The 21,076-nt window shown below is 46.7% G+C and overlaps 2 protein-coding genes across 4 annotated transcripts; both read left to right on the top strand.

Moving 5' to 3' along the window:
* The first annotated feature begins 1,771 nt into the window (after positions 1–1,771).
* On the top strand, positions 1,772–15,656 carry IBA57 (iron-sulfur cluster assembly factor IBA57). Of its 3 annotated transcripts, XR_010622690.1 has the most exons (4): positions 1,772–2,101; positions 2,502–2,848; positions 4,529–5,423; positions 15,646–15,656. XR_010622690.1 is itself a non-coding variant. In XM_065744842.1 (3 exons), the coding sequence occupies exons 1-3, from the start codon at positions 1,830–1,832 to the stop codon at positions 4,918–4,920; spliced, it is 1,011 nt and encodes a 336-aa protein (XP_065600914.1). In that variant the 5' UTR covers positions 1,772–1,829; the 3' UTR covers positions 4,921–5,732. The 3 variants fall into 3 exon arrangements, 2 of the variants coding, with proteins under 2 accessions (XP_065600914.1, XP_065600916.1); XM_065744842.1 differs by lacking the exon at positions 15,646–15,656 and having other exon boundaries at positions 4,529–5,732; XM_065744844.1 differs by lacking the exon at positions 15,646–15,656 and having other exon boundaries at positions 1,814–1,835; positions 4,529–5,732.
* Positions 11,998–20,682, top strand: LOC136053871 (uncharacterized). Its single transcript, XM_065744826.1, has 4 exons — positions 11,998–12,144; positions 16,114–16,256; positions 19,174–19,275; positions 19,791–20,682. The coding sequence occupies exons 1-4, from the start codon at positions 11,998–12,000 to the stop codon at positions 20,680–20,682; spliced, it is 1,284 nt and encodes a 427-aa protein (XP_065600898.1).
* The last annotated feature ends 394 nt before the right edge of the window (positions 20,683–21,076 follow it).

Genomic DNA, 21,076 nt, shown 5'->3' with positions numbered 1-21,076 from the left:
GCTCCCACCATGAGGCAGAGATGAGCGGGGCTCTGCTCAAAGCCCATGGTCAACAGCCAGCAGCACCTCAGAGCTGAAAAACAATCGCCAAAGAACAAGACAGCCCTCCAACAAGTTTTGGGGAATAGGGGGAATTCATCCTTGCTGTTGGCTGCAGGGTTGATATCAAAGTGAAGTAAGCATTGGTGGCTGAGCTTGGCTCGCTGTGGCACTGACCCCTGCAGTCCTTCCCCATAAGGGAGGTGTTTCATGACTTTTATCATCTTTGTAGCTCTCCGATGGACTCTTTCCAGCAGATCCCTGTCTGTTCTGTACCAGGGAGCCCAGAACTGGACACAGTACTCCAGGTGAGGCATCACCAGGGCAGAGTAGAGGATCCCCTCCCTTGACCTGCTGGCCACGCTCTAAGTGTATCCCAGGATGACATTGGCCTTCTTGGCCACCAGAGCACACCGGCCAACCTGCCATCCACCAGGACGCCCAGGTCCCTCTCCTCAGAGCTCCTCTCAGCAGCTCATCCCCTAACCTCTACCAGTGCATGCAGTTATTCCTCCCTAGGTGCAAGACACTCTACACTTGCTCTTGTTAAACCTCATCTGGTTCCTTTCTTCCCAACTCTCCATCCTGTCCAGGTCTTACTGAATAGCAGCACAGCCTTCTGGAGTTAACAGCCGCTCCTCCCAGCTTTGTATCATCAGCAAAGTTGCTGAGGGTGGACTCCATCCCCTCATCAAGGTCAGGGGAGGGAGATGGGAATTAGAGAAAGATTCTTTCCCAAATGGTGGTGGGCATGGAACAGGCTGCCCGTGGCAGTGAAGCATTTAATGCACAGGGCAAGGGTTGAATGACTGCATGTCACATGAGTTTGTGGATGAGATCTTCTGCAGACCAGAGAAAAGCTGGAGAAAGTAAAATAAGCTGTTTCTGTGGTGTCCAAACACACCTGGTTGGATGTGATGCTCCCCAGGAGGTTTGGGGGAATGTCCCCCTGTACTCAGCTCTGGTGAGGTTTAGTTCTGGGCACCCACTTTAAGAAAGAGCACGTCCAGAGAAGGGCAGTGGAGCTGAGAAGGGGAGCACAAGACTTAAGGGAGTGGCTGAGAGAACTGGAATTGTTCAGTTTGGAGGAGGCCACAACCTGAAAGGAGGTGGTAGTGAGGTGGGGGTCAGCCACTGAACCCACGTCACAGCGACAGGACAAGAGCAGGTGGCCTCAAGTCGATCCAGACGAGGTTCAGGTTGGATACTCGGAACCATTTCTTCTCTTATTTAAGAGTGGTACTGTGTTGGCACGGTGAGCTGGTGGGATCGTCGTCCCTGGAGGTGCTCCAGAGCCGTGGAGATGCGGCACTGAGGGATGTGGTGAGTGAGCACGGTGGCTGGCATTGGATTTGGTGACCTCAGAGGTCTTTTCCAACCCGAATAATCCAGGTCCTCCCTGGAACAACCCGTGGGCCACGGGGCACTGCATCTTACCACCCCACCACCCCATTGAGAGCCCCAAGTGCAGAGCAGGGACGGAGCCTCCATTCGCTCCCTACCCCAGCTGCAGTGCCGCTCCGTACTCAGGGTCACGGGGAATTAAAACAAAGGCTTCCTGTTTCTTATTTTCACTTTTTTCCCCTTTCTTCCCCTCTCGCCGCTCCCACCAGCAGCCGCACCGCGCCTGACGCAACGACCCTCAGGGCTCTGCCGCGGGGGCGTGGCCACCCGGGAGGGGCGTGGCCAATCAGTGAAGGCGTGCCTCCCCGCAGCGAGGTGGCTCCGACACACACAAGATGGCGGCAGAAGCGGCGGGAAGCGGCGCGCCCCCCTGACAACCGGCCGCCATGTTGGTGAGGGCGGCGGCCCGCCTGCCCGGGCTGCGGAGTTTGCGGGGGTACGGCGGGAGCGGGGCCGGAGCCTGGCGCTGTTTCCCGCTGGCTCGGGCGCTTCTGAGCGTGCGGGGCGCCGAGGCGGCCGTTTTCCTGCAGGGGTTGCTGACCAACGACGTCACGCGGTTGGTGGCGGCGGGGGAGGGCCCCGCGGGGCCGCCGCGCGCGCTGTACGCGCATGCGCTGAACGTGCAGGGCCGCTGCCTCTACGACCTCCTCGTGTACAGGTGAGCGCATGCGCAGACGGGAGCGTGGTCGGTTGGGGTGAGGGGGGGGGGGACGAAAAATTAAAGTTGGTCTGTGGATTCAGACCAGGATCGAGATAATAAAGCCTGTTTGAATCAGGGAATCGAATCACAGAATTGGTTTTTGGTGGAAGGGGCCTCAGAATGTGGTGTGGTTTCGCTGCCCTGCAGTGGAACGGCTCTGTCAGTTGCTCAGAGCCCTAGGACAGGGCACCAGCACCTCCCTGGGCCACTTGTGCCAGCTCTTCAGCACTCTTATAACAAAAAATCACCTTTGCCTTGTATCCTTGTATCCAGCTGACGACTCCCTTCTTGTATTTCACTTCCTCCATTGGTGGGTGTTTGGCTTTCCTGACCTCGTAGGTGTTGCTTTTCCTTTCAGGCTTCACGAGGGTCGAGAAGAAGAGCCACACATCCTGCTGGAGTGTGACAGCAGCGTGCTGGACACCGTGCAGAAACATCTGATGCTGTACAAGATCCGGAGGAAAGTCAGCATCGCCCCTTGCCACAACCTCTCCTTGTGGGCTGTCATCCCTGGGGAGCACGCTGGGGACATCAGCAGTTCCCTCAGGCAATATGCAGACCGGGCTCTGGTTTTAACTCCTGACCCCAGAGCAGAAGTCATGGGCTGGAGAATAATTATAAAGACAGGAGTGAATGTGCTGGAGGTTATCCCTGGAAGTCGGATTGAAGGCATTCAGAATTACCACAGGCACAGGTATAAGCAAGGTAAAGCCACGTCCTGTTCTGCGCGCTGTCACTGGATTTGGGCTAAACGAATTGATGGTCAGGATCTCATTATCAAACTCCACAGATCAAGCAGTGGAATAAAAATACACAGGGGTGTGTGTTGGTGTGTTTAACTTTGTGATAACTGCAGGAATTGTTTGCTGCTTTGAGGATGGGAGTGGTCCAATACTTACAACTCTGTCTTGTGACAGAATCAGGAATTATTCATTTTCCTGGGGGATGAGCTGCTGGAGAGGAGCTCTGAGAAGAGAGACCTGAGTGTCCTGGTGGATGACAGGTTGGCCATGAGCACTGTTCCCCTGGTGGCCAAGAAGGCCAATGGGATCCTGGGGTGCATGAAAAAGAGTGTGGCCAGCAGGTCAAGGGAGGTGATCCTCCCCCTCTACTCTGCCCTGGTGAGGTCTCACCTGGAGTACTGTGTCCAGTTCTGGGCTCCCTGGTACAAAAAATACAAGGATCTCCCGAAGAGAGTCCAGCAGAGGGCCACAAAGATGATAAAGGGTGTGGAACAGCTCCCTTATGAGGAGAGGCTGAGAGATCTGGTGCTGTTCAGCCTTGAAAAAAGAAGACTCAGAGGGGATCTGACCCACATCTATAAATATCTGAGGTGCAGGAGGTCCCTCCCAACCCCTACAGTTCTGTGATTTTGTGAAACTTCAGTGGTTTGAGTCATTCTAATTATTTTGGAATATTACACTGTTTGTGTTTTCCTTGTTACTAAGGAAAGGAAATGAAACACTCCAATGTACCTTCCTTAAGATGTACAGCTGAATTTGCAGAGTTAACTCAGAGGCCAAGGCATGTGTGTTTGATCTTACAAGGAACTCAATCCTGAAAGCCTCTGCAGAGCTCCCATTGATCTTACTGTGTCGTCACAGAGAGTGGATTAAATTCATTAGCAGACTGAAAGAGGATGGTCCTCTGCTATTAAACAGTGACTGCAACTTGAGTCCACGTGGTGCTGAAAAGCGAACTGTTAATGTGTCAGAGTGGGCTGGACTGTGGTGGTATGCTGCCTCCCAGAAATGCCAGCACTAGTCTTGTGTGATGCTGCAAGAAACTGGGTCCAGCACTGGTCATAAAAGGAGCAGTCTTAGCTACTGAGACCACATTTGTGCTTTGGCAAGGACAGTTGGCCAACTTACTTTTGTGAAAATAACTCTTATTGACATTGAAGTCTGCCCGTGGGATGAAGGCAAAAACAGTTTTTCCATTGACATTAAATGTTGATGTCTTTGTGTGGGAGTCTGTATTGCTCCGAGTGCTTTGCATTTCCACCAGTGTGTCTGGGAAGTGCTGTAAGCTTCACTAAATTAGGTTTCAGGACAGTTTTTCCAATTACCTTTTAAAGTAATCTTTGCTAACCCTGCTCAACTAGCGATGTATTTACGCCTGGACCCCAGGATGCCATTGTCCCTCTTGGCCACCAGGGCACAGTGCTCATGGCCAGCCTGTCATCCACCAGGACACCCAGGTCCCTCTCCTCACAGCTCCTCTCCAGCAGCTCATCCCCCAAGAAAATGAATTTCTTGATTCTGTCACAAGCTCATTACTTCACCTTGCTTCTTCTCACCTCTGGTTTTACAACCCAGAGGAAGAATGCTCCAGAAATCTGAAATACTGTCAATCTTACTGTGTTTCTTTGCTTTCTTCCCCTAGGGATTCCTGAAGGTGTGAAAGATCTCCCTCCTGGAGTAGCCCTCCCACTGGAATCCAACCTGGCCTACCTGAATGGTGTCAGCTTTACCAAAGGCTGTTACATTGGGCAGGAGCTAACAGCCAGGACCCACCACATGGGTGTCATTCGCAAGCGTTTGGTGCCCGTGCAGTTTTCAGTTCCTCTTCCTCAGGAAAGTGTTCCTGAAGGGGCTGAAATCTTGACTGAATCAGGAAAGGCAGCTGGCAAGTTTCGAGCTGGAGGAGATGAACTTGGCATAGCTTTGCTGAGGCTGGCTAATATAAATGAACCACTCTGCCTAAACGTAGCAGGTGATAAAGTGAAGCTCACGGCGAGCATACCCGAGTGGTGGCCAAAAACTGCCAGCAAATAAGTGAGGAACCACCACGTGCACATTTGCCTTGTTGAGAATATATTTTGTGTGACAGGGTTGGAAAGGTGACTGCCTTCAGCTGTTCCTTGTGGTGTTTGGTTGGCTTAAACTGCACGAATGCAAACCAGCAGCAGATCGCTGGTACACGTTGTGGAGAGACCTTTACAAGACAGGGGACACAGGAGACAGCATCTTTTTCTGAAGGTGCCCCACTTTTATTTAGGGGATGGCAGATGCTGTTAGACTCCTGCTGAATCCTGAGTTTCACCACTGTATGCACTGAAATCTGTTTGTAATATCCCATCTGTGGTATTATGTTTTTTTTTATTGGGGAGCATGCTGCACTTACCTTGAATAGGGCCCATCGTTGCTGTGCTCAGGCTGAAGTGTTCATTGCAAAATATTTGTTGCATTGAGCTTCTCGTTAAACTTGCTGTTGTTTCCCAGTGCTCTAATTATGTTCAGGAAGAGGAATATCTTCTGCTTTCGGATTTGCTCTTAATGTGTCACCCCACGATGGGAAATGTGGTAAGATTCACAAATGTCCCCATCCTGTGCCCTGCTTCAGAGCCAGCAGAGGGAGTGCAGCCTGCATCCAAGCTCCTCTGCTCACCTTGGCCACGCACGCTTCATTCCCTCAGACAACTGTTTCAGAGGGGAAAGTGATATTTTACAGAAATAAAGTGCTTTAGGGCACTCCCAGGAGTGCCTGTTGTATTGGGGTACTGGTCCTTGGCTGAATGATCTCTTGCTGTGTTTTCCCTATGGTGTTAACTGATGGAGTTACCAACAACAGTCTGTGTCTTGGCATCTTAGTGATGTGTGCCTGAATGTGTGCACAGTTACAGAGGAGGAAGGATTCCCGCTGCTGTTTTAGTTGCACGGTTACAAATGAAGGGGACACCCAGGTAAATGCACAAAGCAGTAGAACTTTCCTGAAGGTTTCAGCAAGGCACTGCATCCGTCTCATCCTCAAAGCCAGGCAGGTTCTGTGCTTACTAACCTTCTCAACCTGTGGTAATTTATTGGAGGCTGATTTATTTTTATATTGCAATAGATGCCTCGTGTCCAGTGTGGTAATGGCATGGGTGGTGAAGGGGGTGATGAGAGAGTGAGCAGGTGACTGAAAAAGCTCTTGTGTATGTATTGGTAATAAAGAACATCCAAAGTGCATTTTGTTGCTGCGAAGAGGACTTGCTTGTGAAAAAAAAAAAGCTTTTGTTGTTTAAAACTCCTTTTGCTTGCTGTGAAATATCTCATTAAAGCTTTATTGGATCAGAGAGACCAGCTTTTGTCTACCTTGTGTGAGGACAGACAACAGAAGAGGTTGTAGGGTTGGTGGGTGACCAGGGACGTGTTCTGCACAACCCAATCTTGATGGCTTTGGGATTCCTAACTTTGTGCTGGAAAAATAAAAGTGCAGTTCTTCATGCTTTCAGGATCCTCTGGATATGAGCCTGCAGTGCCTGTGGTGATGCTGCTTTGTCAGGAGCAGCTTTTCCTCTCACCCATCCCTTGCACAAAGCCTGCCTGGAATGGTGCTGTTGCCACAGTGTACACACAGCCCGAATAAAACACTGTTGGAGGAAGCCCTCCATCCATGCTCCTTATGGACAAGCAGAGCCATCTCATAAATCACTGGAGTGCCACTGCCTGGGTGATGTGATGCCTTTATAGGAAGGGATTGCCCCACTACTGACTGCCCATATCCTTCTGCCCATGTCCTTCTTGCTGTGAAGTGTCTTGCCAAACTTGGTAGGCTGCAAGGAACACCTGAGCATGGTTGCACAGTGCAGCCCGGGCTGAGAACGGGGCACTTTTATGGTACAAATCCATCCCTTTGCTGTGCTTGTCACACCTACTGCCCCAGTGTGCCCGGTTCAGCTGCAGGGATGAGGTAAACCCACACCAGGGCTTTGTCTCAGACCGAATGCAGCTGAAAAATCTCAGCCCAAAAATGAAGAAGAAAGAAAACTCAAACCAGTTTGCATTTGTCAGCACGTGCAGGGGTTCGTTGCTGTGGCTTGTAAGAACTGTGGCAGCTTTGCCTCTGAGAAGACTGAGGGCTCTGTGAGCATCTCCAATGCTTTCCCAAAAGCATTTTAAATCTTCAGCACAGCTGCGTGGACGTGAGCACCACGTGTTCCTGTGTGTGTGTGTGTGTGTGTGTGTGTGTGTGTGCGCTCCAGGGTTTGCAGTGCAGAGTCCTACACATCACCCCTGGCTGTTTCGAAGCTGCTGAAGCCCAGCTCTGTCTGCTCCCACCCTTAGCAAAAGACAGTGAGCCCTTCAGAAATGCATTCCTGTTCTTGTGTAACACGATGTTCTCAAGCTAGCAGAAATAATTCATACTTTTTTTCTCTTATTCTGTGCATTTGTGTCTGGATTCCCTCTCCTCCGCCTCATCCAGGTCAAACAGAAGAGCAAAGTTTTGCTGTCAGACTTTGCTTGAAGCTGTTGGGGTTTATCTGTATGGTTAAGAAGAGCATTTGTGCTCCAGTACTGTTTGTGTTGCCATAACGCTGGGAATGTTTGGACTTTCTCTGTTTCCTTAATCCCTCATCAGAGCATGGCTGGGGATCAAGCTGCCTCTAACACTTGAATTCAGTCTGTGCTACTGGCAACGTCAGTGCAAATGTGCTCTTCTGAAAGCCTGGGTGAGGTAGTGAGCGTGAAACTTCCTACGTTACATTTGAGCATACTGGGGGGCTTAAATTCGCCTGCAGCAGATGTAGAGAAGGACGGTTGCCTTTGCTCTATGCCAGTACAGCTCTCTGGAGGGTGACCAAAGGGAGAGCAGCGATAACGTCAGTGAGGGCTGAGGTGTTTGGAAAGGACAGCTTCATTTTCTTCATTTTCTATGGATTACAATGTCAGGGAGGCTGTATGGAATGACTTAATATTTGGGGGGGATTTTGTACTGTGGAAAATTCTTCAGCACATTTTAGCAGCGTTATCACGGGTCAGTGCTGCAGAGGTGTGTATGATGCTGATGCTGGGAGCTCTCTTGTCTTCTGTAAGATGGATTTTGGAGCACGGGAAATGCCTCGGTGTTACTGTTGAGGATGAGCAGTGTATGTTTTCAGGTTCAGCACAGCTAAAGGATAAACTGAGGTTTTTGGAAGGACTCCCTTGGAGCTTGCTGGCACCATGCTTTCCCTTTTATTTCAGTCTCAAGACTTCGCAGTAACACTTGGCCTGATGATGGATGACACGTCCCAGCAACCGATCTGTTTTTGTATGATAGCAATCAACGTACCAGAATAGCTTTTATTTTTATTTATTTTTTGTTATTATTTAAAGATGAAAAAGGCTCTGATAGCCTTTCCTGTTATCTGTGTGGATGTCTTAATTTAAGCTATTCCTTTATCCTTTCATAGCATGAAAGAACACGTGGTGTGAGCGAAACATTATCTGTCTGAATTCAGGCATGGGGTCATAGGAAAATAACTTATTTATTGAGGAAAAACGCCTGGGCGCGCTCCTCTGGGCTGCCGTGGAGGTTCAGCACGTGGGCTTCCCCTGCAATTCCTCCTTGACGTAAGCTCACAGCTTTTGGTTTGGAAGTCTTATCTCTCTCTCAATTGTTCAATTTTATTAGATTTAGTGAAGTTACCGTTCCTTCTCAGATCGTGCTGTTGTTTTTTTGTAGACCCATCTCTTCCCGCGGCCACTGACGCAGTTTCTTTTTCCCTCCTCTCTCCCTCCTCGGTTTCCCTTGGGTCACTGTCACGGATAACACCGTGACAATTATTGGTGGAGGATGCGGGCAGTGCAGTATTGGTACTCCATTGTAAATCTGGTGCTCAGTGGACTAAGGGTTTTCATGTACCTCATAGCATGCTGGCGTCTTTTTAAGCTCCTCATGTTCAGCACCGGAGTAATGTATGCATACAGCTACTTTAGTGTGCTGAGGGGGTTACATGCCTCCTGCCTCAACACCCTGGCTAACGTGACCGATTATACAGCATTTGGATTGGTTTCCAGGTACTCTTTTCAGGTCTTTACCAATGTTCAGGATGCCAGCCTGGCAGCTGTGTTATCTGTTTTTCTGAATGCACTCTTGGCAACAGTAATTTACATCATGTGGAGCTTCTTACGAGAAAACGGAGAGGACATGAGGAAGTGGCATAAAAAACCCACTCGTGCACTGCGAGCACGGGTGAGAGAACTGCAGCAGAGATCAGCCACCAACGAAACTGCTCCCATCACTGCAGGTAACCAATAGAGGGGCCCTGCCCTCCGCCAGGGGAGGGAAAGGGATAACAGAGTGTATTGGACTGTGTGGATTAGATGGCCTGGCACATCAGAGCCACGGAGATATAAGGCACTGGGGGACACTGGTGCACAGTGCACTCTGATGCCCCCGAGTCATAAAGGGACAGAATTGATTCATATTTCTGGAGCGACTGGGGGTTCTCAGGAACTGTCTGTGTTGGAGGCAGAAATAAGCCTCACCGGTAAAACCTGGCAGAAGCATCCCATAGTGACTGGACAGGGGGCTCCATGCATACTCGGTATTGACTATCTCAGAAGGGGACATTTCAAGGATCCCAAGGGGTACCGATGGGCTTTTGGAGTAGCTGCTGTAGATGCAGACAACATTCAGCAGCTGTCTGTTTTACCTGGCCTGTCAGAAGATCCGTGTGTTGTGGGGGTACTGAAAGTGAAAGAGCAGCAGGTACCTATCGCTACAAAAACAGTGCACAGACGGCAGTACCGCACCAACAGGGATTCCTTGCTCCCCATTCATCACTTGATCCGTCAGCTAGAGAGCCAGGGAGTGATCAGCAAGACTCACTCACCTTTTAACAGCCCCATATGGCCGGTGCGTAAAGCCAGTGGAGAATGGAGGCTGACGGTAGATTACCGTGGCCTGAATGAAGTCACACCCCCACTGAGTGCTGCTGCGCCAGATATGTTGGAGCTGCAGTATGAACTGGAGTCAAAAGCAGCCAAGTGGTATGCCACCACTGACATTGCCAATGCATTCTTTTCTATTCCTTTGGCCACGGAGTGCAGGCCACAGTTTGCCTTCACCTGGAGGGGCGTTCAGTACACCTGGAACCGTTTGCCCCAGGGGTGGAAACACAGCCCAACCATCTGCCATGGGCTGATTCAAACCACACTGGAACAGGGTGGGGCACCTGAGCACCTCCAGTACATCGATGACATTGTTGTGTGGGGTGATACAGCAGAGGAAGCTTTTAAAAAAGGAGAGCGAATAATCCAAATTCTTCTGGGTGCTGGTTTTGCTATTAAACGGAACAAAGCGAAGGGGCCTGCCCAAGAAATTCAGTTCCTAGGAGTAAAATGGCAAGATGAACATCATCACATCCCAGGAGATGTGATTGACAAAATCACCAGTATGTCACCACCCACTAGCAAGAAAGAGACACAGTCTTTTCTGGGTGTAGTAGGTTTTTGGAGGATGCACATCCCAAACTACAGCCTCATAGTAAGCCCCCTCTATCAAGAGACCCGAAAAAAGAATAATTTTGCATGGGGTCCTGAACAGCAGCAGGCCTTTGAGCAAATCAAGCAGGAGATAGCCCGTGCCGTGGCCCTGGGGCCAGTTCGGTTGGGACAGGGTGTGAAAAACATCCTCTACACTGCTGCTGGAGAGAAAGGTCCCACTTGGAGTCTGTGGCAAAGAGCTCCTGGAGAGACCCAAGGCCGACTCCTTGGATTTTGGAGCAGAGCATACAGGGGTTCAGAGGAGTGCTACACTCCAACTGAGGAGATTTTGGCAGCATATGAGGGGGTTCGGGCTGCCTCTGAAGTAATTGGCACTGAGACACAGCTCCTCCTGGCACCTTGGTTGCCAGTGCTGAACTGGATGTTCAAAGGAAAGGTTCCCCCCACCCATCATGCTACCGATGCCACCTGGAGTAAGTGGATTGCACTGATTACACAGCGAGCTCGGATGGGGAACCTCAACCGTCCAGGAATCCTGGAGGTGATCATGGACTGGCCTGAAGGCAAGAAATTTGGAACATCTCCATCAGAGGAGATACCACGTGCTAAAGAGGCCCCACCATATAACGAACTACCAGAGAATGAAAAGACATATGCCCTCTTCACGGATGGATCGTGTCGTATCGTTGGGAAGCATCACAGATGGAAGGCTGCTGTGTGGAGCCCCACACGACGAGTTGCAGAGGCCACCGAAGGAGAAGGAGAGTCAAGCCAATTTGCGGAGGTAAAGGCCGTCCAGCTGGCCTTAGATGTGGCTGAACGGGAGAGGTGGCCCATGCTGTACCTTTACACTGACTCTTGGATGGTGGCAAATGCTTTATGGGGGTGGTTGCAGCAGTGGGAACAGGACAACTGGCAACGGAAGGGTAAACCTATTTGGGCTGCTGAACTGTGGAAAGACATTGCTGCCCGAACAAAAAGGTTGGGTGTAAAGGTGCGCCATGTAGATGCTCATGTGCCCAAGAATCGAGCTACTGAAGAGCAGAAAAATAACCATCAGGTAGATCGAGCTGCCAGAATTGAGGTGTCTTGGATCGACTTGGACTGGCAGAACAAAGGAGAGCTATTTTTAGCTTGGTGGGCCCATGAGACCTCAGGCCATCTGCGACCTATAAGTGGGCTAGAGACCGAGGGGTGGACTTAACTATGGATGCCGTTGCACAGGTTATCCATGACTGTGACACATGTGCCTTAATTAAACAAGCCAAGAGGATGAAACCTCTCTGGCAGGAAGGGCGATGGGAAAAGTATAAATATGGGGAGGCGTGGCAGGTTGATTATATCACCTTGCCACGATCTCGCAGTGGTAAGCGTTATGTGCTCACCATGGTGGAGGCGACCACTGGGTGGCTTGAAACGTATGCAGTACCCCACGCTACCGCCCGAAACACCATCTTAGGGCTCGAGAGACAAGTCCTATGGCGACATGGCACTCCAGAGAGAATTGAGTCCGATAATGGGACTCATTTCAAAAACTCTCTTGTGGATATCTGGGCCAAAGAACACGGCATTGAATGGATCTACCATATCCCCTACCATGCACCAGCTGCTGGTAAGATCGAGCGCTACAACGGCTTGTTATAAACCACGTTGAGAGCAATGGGTGGCGGCACATTCAAGCACTGGGAGAAGCATCTGGCAGAAGCCACCTGGCTGGTCAACACTAGGGGATCAGTCAACCAAGGGGGCCTTACACAGTCCGGCTTCCTACAGACCATAGAGGGAGCTAAGGTCCCTGTGGTACATGTGAGGAGCATTTCTCCTTAACGTAAGCTCACAGCTTTTGGTTTGGAAATTTTCTCTCTCTCTCTCAGTTGTTGGGTTTGCAACTGGAAGGGTTTGAAAGCATGTGATCGCCAGAAGGTAGTTGCTTAGAAGCTCCTTTTATTGTGAGCACACTTGCTACAACCAGCAGAGTGCGTTTTCCCATCTGGGAAACAGTTCCCAACTCAAAGGAGTTTGCCAGCAGTTCCTGAAAGCCTCTGTAAGAAGGAGACTGCTCTGAGGGCATTGGGTCCTGTACGGTGCAGCTATTATACAGCTGAGGAGAGACTTAATTCCCATTGTACGTCCACGTAGTGGTATTCTGGTGATTGAACTGTTTAGCATTTGCTTGGGCTGCTGTGATGCTGCAGTTTGCAGCAGAGCTGTTAGCATCTGGCCATGCAGGAGGTCACGTATGATGGGTACCTGAGTAAACCTCCAAAGGTCTCCCAGTGTGGAAACTGCAGAGCTTTCTAGTGAGGGTAACATCACAAGCCTCACAAAGCAGTTGGGGAACTTGAGGGTACTTGGAGAAACTGAAGAACTTCTCCAGCTGGTGATTGTTTCCCCATTAATTTCAGCTGAGAAGCAGTTTAAAGCTGTCAAACAGCATCATGACCTGCTTTGCTCAAGCTGGCAGTCTTAAAGGCCTCTCTGTTTATTGCTTGAATTTCTCAAGCTGAGGAGGTGACCAAGTGGGAAAAGCATCTTTCTATCTTGTCTTAGTAGTCTGATGAAGTTAAGATACAGGTATCGCTAACGGTATATGGCATATTCTAATTCTACTATTGATTTAAAAGAACTCTGTTTGGCCCCATTTGCTGCTTTATAACTTCAGAGACCTTTTTTTGGTAAGATGCTGACGTTGTTGGTTGCTTAATTGTATGTCTGTTTAAATTTAACTCTTTAAAATACCTTTTGGAAAAGTGTCTTTGTTTAGTGGAGGTTAAATTATAGTTCATACTCCAGTGCATCTGGACAACTAATTCCTAACTTCAATTGGAAAGTTGGATCCCTAAATAAACAGATTTACTGGGGGTATATTAGTACGAATGCTATATCTGGAAGGATACAATCTACATCCTGCGCTCTTATTTTTAATATATTTAAGCCACTCTTGGATGAGTTGTAATGATCAGCAGTTGGGTTAAAAAGTCAGCTGCTGTTTGCATAAAGGCCCCTTGTGTGTCTCTGCTTTAGCGTGTGTTTGTTTGCTTGATGCTGTGTCATGGGCTGCTTGCTGATTTAAGGATCAAGCTGCTTTCATCAAACCTTTCTTTAGCTGTAACATCTCACAGCCAAGTTGGGCTCTCTGTTTTTACAGTTGGCAACTTGATATCAGAGCTGTGTGAGCAGTTTTTCTTCAACTGGGGATTAGTGTGTTGAGTCTTCTATAAACAAAACCTGCCCTCTCCCACTTCAGAGTAAGGCTGGGAGGCTTATGTCATTGTGTGCAAATGTACTTAGGAGCGGTAGGACTGCACCTTTTGAAGGGCTTGTGGCTTTGGATCACAGCCCTAGTTTGCAGATCTGTAATGTTAACGTTGAAGAAATGTCCTGTATGCTGTTTGTTGGGGTTGCACAACTGGAGCTGCACAGAGAGGTGGTGGGGTCTCCTTCTCTGGAGACGTTCAGGACCCACCTGGATGCTGAGCTGTGCAACCTGGGCTGGGAGCTGCTTTGGCAGTGGGGTTGGACTCTGGAGCCCCTAAAAATATGAAATATCTGTCTAGACAATAAATCAGGGAAGAATACATTCAGTGAAGGAGTAACAGTACTGTGCAGTGCTGTCATTTACTGACTTTGCAAATAAATTTGACAGCTGTTTACTGGAAGTATCTGCACCGAAGTATCTGTACCCAGTTCTCTGTAACGACTTGTTCCTCCAGTTTTAGGGGAAGTGGCTGTAAAAGGACTTTTTCCTGATTTAGGTCCAATGTTTTTGGTCAGTGCTCAAGTTTACTTACCCCTCTGAGCTTCTCAGAATTTAAAAGCCCTCCGTGTCCACCTGAAGATACTATATAGCTTCATAAAGGTGTTAGATAAAAGATATCTTACAGGTACGGAGCTTAGCACATGCATATTTCTGTTTCACAGAAGCTGTGTTTTGTTATGCTTTGAAAGGAAGAAAAAAAATCTGCTGAGATGGCCTATCTAGGTTTCAGAGATGGTCTAATTTAGTGGTAGCAGTGGTTTCGGGGTGGAAAGAATGAAGTAGGAATCCAAGTGGAGACTGTTAGGAGCTGCTGTTTGGTTTAGGTGGAGACAGCATTTTCTTCATTGATTTATTTTGTTTAAGGCAGAAGTTCTGAATGAAGGCTGTCTGTGTCTCTGCAGGCAGCCCTTTGCACAGCCTGACAAGGAAGGTATCACTCTGAAATTCAGTGAAGAACTCTGAAAATAAAGCAAACTGTGGGAGACAGCATGTTGTTTTACACCTTTTCCTTTCTTATGCAGCTTGCTACAAAGCACAGATTAGTTTCCCACTTGTTTAGGAGCTGTGATTTGCAAGTGTTAACAGATGAGGCAGTGTCCAGGGTACATGAAGTACTTCTTCTGCTGAGCTTTAATCACATCAACCTGCACAGCTCATATTAGCAGTGACTAATGGCCCTGAAAATAATAGACAAATCCATTAGTTACAGATCCTATTTTTAATCTATGCAGAAGTATTTTGTCTTTTAGCCAAGGAGCATAATTTATCTCTGCGTGTTGGTTCCCCATGGGCTAAAGAAGACCATGTTCTTGCTGATGCCACTGAATTATTACTAGAGTTTTGGCCTTGATGAGCTCCTGCTTTCTGAAATGACACCTCTAGAGAGGCTCTAGAGAGACTTAACACACAGCTTCATCCAGTCAGTGTCAGTTTCCCTATTTGCTTGGTAAGGGCTTTGGAGATGCTTCTCCAGCAGCAAATGCTGTCTTACAGTGATGGCAATTCTGGGCATATAAATGTGGCTCCAAGTAACAGTGCAGTTTTTATCTTAGAAGCAGAAAAGTGAGAGCTTGGTACCACAGTAAACAAGAGCACACACAGGACATGTGCTAGCAGCAGCTCTGCAAATTCTTTTCCATTAACTTTCTACTGCTGCACTCTTCTGTCTCTGTGTGATGAGACGTGGATAGACACACAGAGCTGCTTACTGGGAAGGGGTTGCTACAGCAGTGACACACACACCATGTCCTTCTTTGGTCTTGTTTTAACCCTGCTTTTGTTGAGAATCTTTGTCTAACACATCCAGATGAAGCTGGGGATAGTTAGACCACCTCCATGTGGTCTCATGGCCTCAGAAGTGATCTTAGTGGATAAATACATCTTAACTTCTAGTCATTTTATCTGTGAGTTTCTTCCATTTTTTTCCAGGCCCTGCTATCCATACACTGATGGGCCATGTGGTGGCAGCTTACTGTAGCATTTGGGGGCTGAAGGTGAAAGAGGAACATTGCTTCTCTTAAAGTTTACAGAGTAAAACATGGTGACAGATGTCACCCCCTGCTTGCACTGGGCTCTTTGCAGGAATGTCCTGTGTTTACAGGGATCTAACACTGGTTATTGCTCTGCTCTGTTTTCTCAGAAGTGATGTCTGTGCCTGGGACGTGTGCATCTCCTGTCATAGGCTAGAAGACTTTGGGATTGTGAACTTGGTGTGTGAATGCCTGCAATGTGAAATCTGCAGAGAATTCCTGTTACTGCGTAGTAAATCTTTATTATTTACTTGCTTATTTTTAGGAGCCTCATAAATTCATCAAATTTGGACTGTTTCAAGGCAGGGAAGCAAGCTTTAAGGAAAGGAGTGAGTTTTAGACTGTGTTTTGGTGATTCCCATGTTACATTCTCCTGGAAAAAATACTTAGCTCAAGGAATGAAAGAGGTTTTTCTTTGCTACCTTTACTCTCATTGACCTAATCATCTAACTTTTTTTCCCCCCCATATTCAACATAGGTAAATAGAAAGAAAAGATGGATGCTCAATTAATTTCCCCGTTACTAGGAGCAATTACCAGCCCAGAATCCTCCTGCCTGCACAGTCACTGGTCAGCACGGGGAGAAGATGTTGGCACCAAAACTTCTTTACAAGACTGCACCAAGAGACGGTATGTTTACGTACACACACACAGCTTTTGTGTACGTAGGTATATAAGCTTTTAAAAGTTTTGTAAGAATAATTTGTAGGAAATTAAATTAGGGATAATTTATAATATATAAAATATATATATTTATATATATAAAATATATAAAATAAAATATATAACAATATAAAATAGGAGCGATACGGTGTTGGATGCAGGTCAGGTGGAAGCAGCACCCCTCTGCTGCTGAAAACATAAATACGTGCACTGCTGCTCTTGAAAATATGCCAGCCTGCCCAATGTGCCCTTGAAGTAAAGCCCTCGAGTGCGAGTTTATATAAAAAAAAGAAATAAAAATCACTGTATTGGATGCTGGCTGAATGCAAAGTCGTTTTTGATTTGTACCGTGCATTAATGTGAATGATGTATTAAGAACAAATAAGTGGTCTTAAATGTCAGCTAAAATTAGCTAATTTTTGTTTTCTTGGAGTAAAAGATCAATGTCCTTTTGTGAGAAAAAGGCTCTGTTTCCCCCTTAATTAAAACAGGAAAATTTTTGAGTGCTTTCTAGAGAGGGAAGGATTGCTGGGTTTCCATTAAAGTGTAACAGACTTCACTTTTCTTGGATTCTCAATCCTAAGACCAAAGCTGTCTTACCTTTTCATCCCTCCACTGGACTTCCATGAAGTCCTCTATGGTAACCTCTGAAATCTTAATTATTTATCATTTTCCAGGAGTATATCACTTTGAGCCTCATCGAGGAGTAAAGGTAAAACCAGAAACAATTTTATTTCCCCAGAGGAATTTGCTCTTTCCAGATATTGCCTGTTGCATGCACTTCTGGTAACCTGGTTTCAGTATAATGATTATTAAAGGTATGGAGAAGGGCATTGAGGCTTCTTGATTTTGGTAGGCCAGCTCTGCAGAAGAGTGACTTTGCATATTCGTGAATTACACAAGCACTGTGAGAAACAGGGAATGATTGCTTCACAGTATAGAAACTACAGTACACCCCCCCACAGTAATTGTTCTCTCCTTCAAATATATTCTTGTATGGCTGTATTGTGTACAGCAATCAAAATTGTAATGTTGCAGTTATTGCAGCTTTAGAAATGCATAAAAAAGTATTTTAATATTAAGCTTCCCAGTATTTCTTTTTTTTTCCTGGTACCACATGATGGCAATATAATACTGCCTTGTTTGGGGGGTTGGTTGGCTGGTGCAGGTTGGCATGGTACCTTTTCTTCTTGCTACCCATGCTGCTGCTGCTAGCATTTCTAGTGTCAGATATCTACTATTTAGAGCCAGCGAATACCTCAGCTTGGTAGGCACCCATGAGGATCAGAGTGCAGCCCCTGGTTCTGCACAAGACCACCCCAGAATCAAACCCCACGTCTGAGAGCACTGTCCAAATGTGCCCTGAGCTCTGTCAGCCTGGGGCTGTGCCCACTGCCCTTTGGGGCAGAACCTTTCCCTCACCCCTACTGACCCTTCCCAACACAGCTCCGTGCCATTCCCTCTGAGGTCTCCCCCTCATGGAAATAGGGTCTTTTTTGGCTCCAGGACAGGCTGGTGGCTCAGATCCATCTTGCTGCCAACCAGAGCCCCCAGACCCCTTTCTGTGGGGCTGCTCACCAGCCTCTCATCCCTTGGCCTGTGAATAGAGCCAGCGTTGCCTCATTCCAGGTGCAAAATCCAGCACTTGCTCTTGTTAAACTCCATGTGGTTGGTGATTGCTTACCCCTCTAATGTGTCAAGATCTCTCTGACAGTCTCTGTACTGTTCTCAGACATAGTTTGATTATTTTTTTTGGGGGGTGGTCCTCTGTGGAGCCAGGAATTGGACTCTACAGTCCCTGTGGATCCTTCCCAACTTGATGTTCTATGATTCTATATCCAAGGGAGTCAACAGCTCCTCTTTTTTTCTGTGTGTGTGCATGTCAGTCACTTACCAATAAGAAAGAGGGGGTTTGAGGCTGTGAGAGAGGGAACTCCAAGGTTCATGAGATGCTGATAGGTAGCAGTTAAGGGAGATGCACATGTTACAGAGGAGCTAAAATTGGAGAGGTCTTAAAAGCTAGTAAAGCATCAGTGGCTAATCCTCACTGTAGCAAGAGATTAGCAAAGCGAACAGTTTTGATTGTTTATCTCACAGCTCTGGGCTTTTTTAATCTGCAGATAGCAGCATGAATAATTCTGTAGCAAAGCAAGCAGTGTAATTGTTTGGATAAGCTGACACCAGGGGAAAGCTGAGAGCTTCAGGGAGGCAGAAATGAATGAGCTGAACAAGAACAGTGAAATCTGTTGAAGCAACATACAGCATCTTAATTAGCGTGTTAAGTTTGAATTAATGATACAGAACCACTGAACTGTTGGGGTTAGAAGGGACCTCCAGAGATCATTGAGTCTAACCCCTCTGCCAAAGCTACTCCCTAGCCCAGGTTGCACAGGTAGGCATCCAGACAGGTCTTGAAACACCTTCAGAGGAGGAAACTCCACCACCTCTCTGTGCAGCTCCAGTGCTCCATCATTGCACTGTGAAGAAGATTTTGAGTTCATATTTACACTACAAAGGAGAGAGTCACGATGTGAAGAGGTGTTGGGCTCTGTAAAACAGTAGCATTGATTGGAAAGAGGAAAATCTTTTGGTGCCCCTGTCTCTTCAACATAGCAGCTAGAGAAATGTCATGTGAAGCCAGTTAGAAATGCCAAACAGGAATTCTGAAGGAAACTTTCTACTCGTTTTAGGCTGTGGAATTCACTAATGCAGGAAGAAATTGATATATATGTGTTGAGAATGTTTTAAATTCAGCACACTAAATGCTAATGTGAGTGAAAGGTTAAATTAACACTTTTCTTTTTGTATGTTTTACTTAGTAGGGAAAAAAAAAAGAAGGAAATATGTACTTATCTATACTTATGCTGGCATTTTTACTTTCCAGTGCCCAGATAAATCTTCCTTATTCTGGCAATGGCCCCGATATGGTCAGGATGGTGTCAAGCATTTTAGAAGAGCCAAACAAGGCAGAACCACTTACAGATTGGTAAGGTTCTTCTAAAAGTTCTTATGTTTTGTATCACTTTTACATCTTCTGTCATCCATGTGTGGGACGTTTTGAATGATTGTGCAGAACTGGGAGAGGAGGGTCTTTCTTATAAATGCCCTTGAAAAGTGAAAACTTTTTTAACTAGAAGTAACCTGTTAGAAATGCAGTGATTTTGGTCTTCCTTTGGGTTTCAGCATTTAGGGGGGGAAAGAAACATGTTTAAAATAATAGAGAGATCGACTATAAATCGTCCCATGCAAAATAATTGTGAAATCTAAAGTTTTGAATATGTGTACTATAGACATTAGAGATCAACAGTGGCAGTCAGATTGCATTTAGCATTTATTCAACTGCAGGAGGAATTTCCTCCCCTTGCATTTTGTAGGAGAGCTGGGAACTGTTAGCCAATAACATAAGGGGAAATGTGTCAAGGGGAGAAAGCAACCCTGGGATGTCAAGTGTTGCTGTGTAAAAAACTTGTTGTTGCTGGAGCTCTGTTAGTTTTGTTACAGGAAATCTCATTCAAGATTGTTTCTGCCAATGTGGGCTTCAGATTTAGGAAACAGTGATGAACTCTCAGGGCTTTCATCTGAGCACTCTGTAGACAATAAGGACTTTTCAGATCTGATGTGCACGTGGACCTGCTGCCGAGAGCTCAAGTCATGCAACGTGGAGGTGTTGCACAGAGGTCTAGAAGAGCTTTGTCTGATCAAGTCTTGGCTTTCTCGGTCTGACCCCCACACTCAGAATGATAACGTTCTGAAAAACAGTTATCCTGAAAGCTCCTCTTTGGAAAATAGTAGTTCAGTTCTCCGAGAAGGGCGTGTGTTTCAAAGCACAGACTCAGATCAGCATTTGAGCAGTTATGAGCAGCTAAGCTTAAGTGAAGGCTTTGAAATAACTGGTCCCAATTTTAGCCCTTCTTCTTCGCAAAGCAGAATTCAAGATGACACTATCATTCAAAAAGAGTGCTGGAAAACTGAAAGAGCAAGGGGTAACATCATGAAAAGTGATGCACGTGAACAAACTAAACATTGTCCTGATCTTTCTCATCAGCCTATTGGTGTCTCTTGGGATAAAGTGTCCTGGAGCAGACACTTGTTTTCTAGAAGTTATGAAGACTTTACAGCTGCTCAGAAATTACATTCATCTGTTCATCCATCATTGTATTTTTTCAGTCAGCCAACAAAGGAAAGTTTTTCTAGAGTGACCAACAGAAAACCATGGAAAACCCATGTGCAGAATGATCATCAAAGCTTTACATTAGGGGATGCTTTAAATAATAATGAATGTAAGAACCGTGTCCATCCTGAAGAGTACTTTTGTAAAATTTCTGAGTTTGATTTGTCAGTAAAAAATTTGCAAAGTGGGAATTCCTTGTTGTGCCATGTGGATTATCCCTGATGTGCTTCAGTTGCAACTGTGGTGGTGTGATCACCTGTTGTTGATTTTTTTGTTTTTGTTTTTTCAATAATCAAAATATGTAATGTTTGAGAGATGTAGGAAGAGACGGTAGTGATTTAAATGCCTGGAAAACACTGCGAGGATTTTTTTGCCTCAGGCTGTGTCACAGGTTAGTTAAAATAAAGTCATACAGTTTTGAGTGCTGCCAAAAAGCATTTTCCTCTGAAGTAGAGCTGAACTAAGGAAGAGTTATACATAAAGAGAGATACTTAAGAGCATTTTGCTGTAAATACAGTCAGAAGTAAAGGCAGAAAACACTCTTCTGTTGTATTTGAAAATTCTTAAGCTAACGAAACCACGGGTTTTGATATCGTAGTTTAAAATTACCCTTATT

This window comes from Cyrtonyx montezumae, unplaced genomic scaffold (assembly GCF_038088225.1).
Source record: "Cyrtonyx montezumae isolate F1298 unplaced genomic scaffold, pur_monq_1.0 scaffold_32, whole genome shotgun sequence".
Classification (NCBI taxonomy): domain Eukaryota; kingdom Metazoa; phylum Chordata; class Aves; order Galliformes; family Odontophoridae; genus Cyrtonyx; species Cyrtonyx montezumae.
This window is presented reverse-complemented; position numbering and strand designations above follow the sequence as displayed.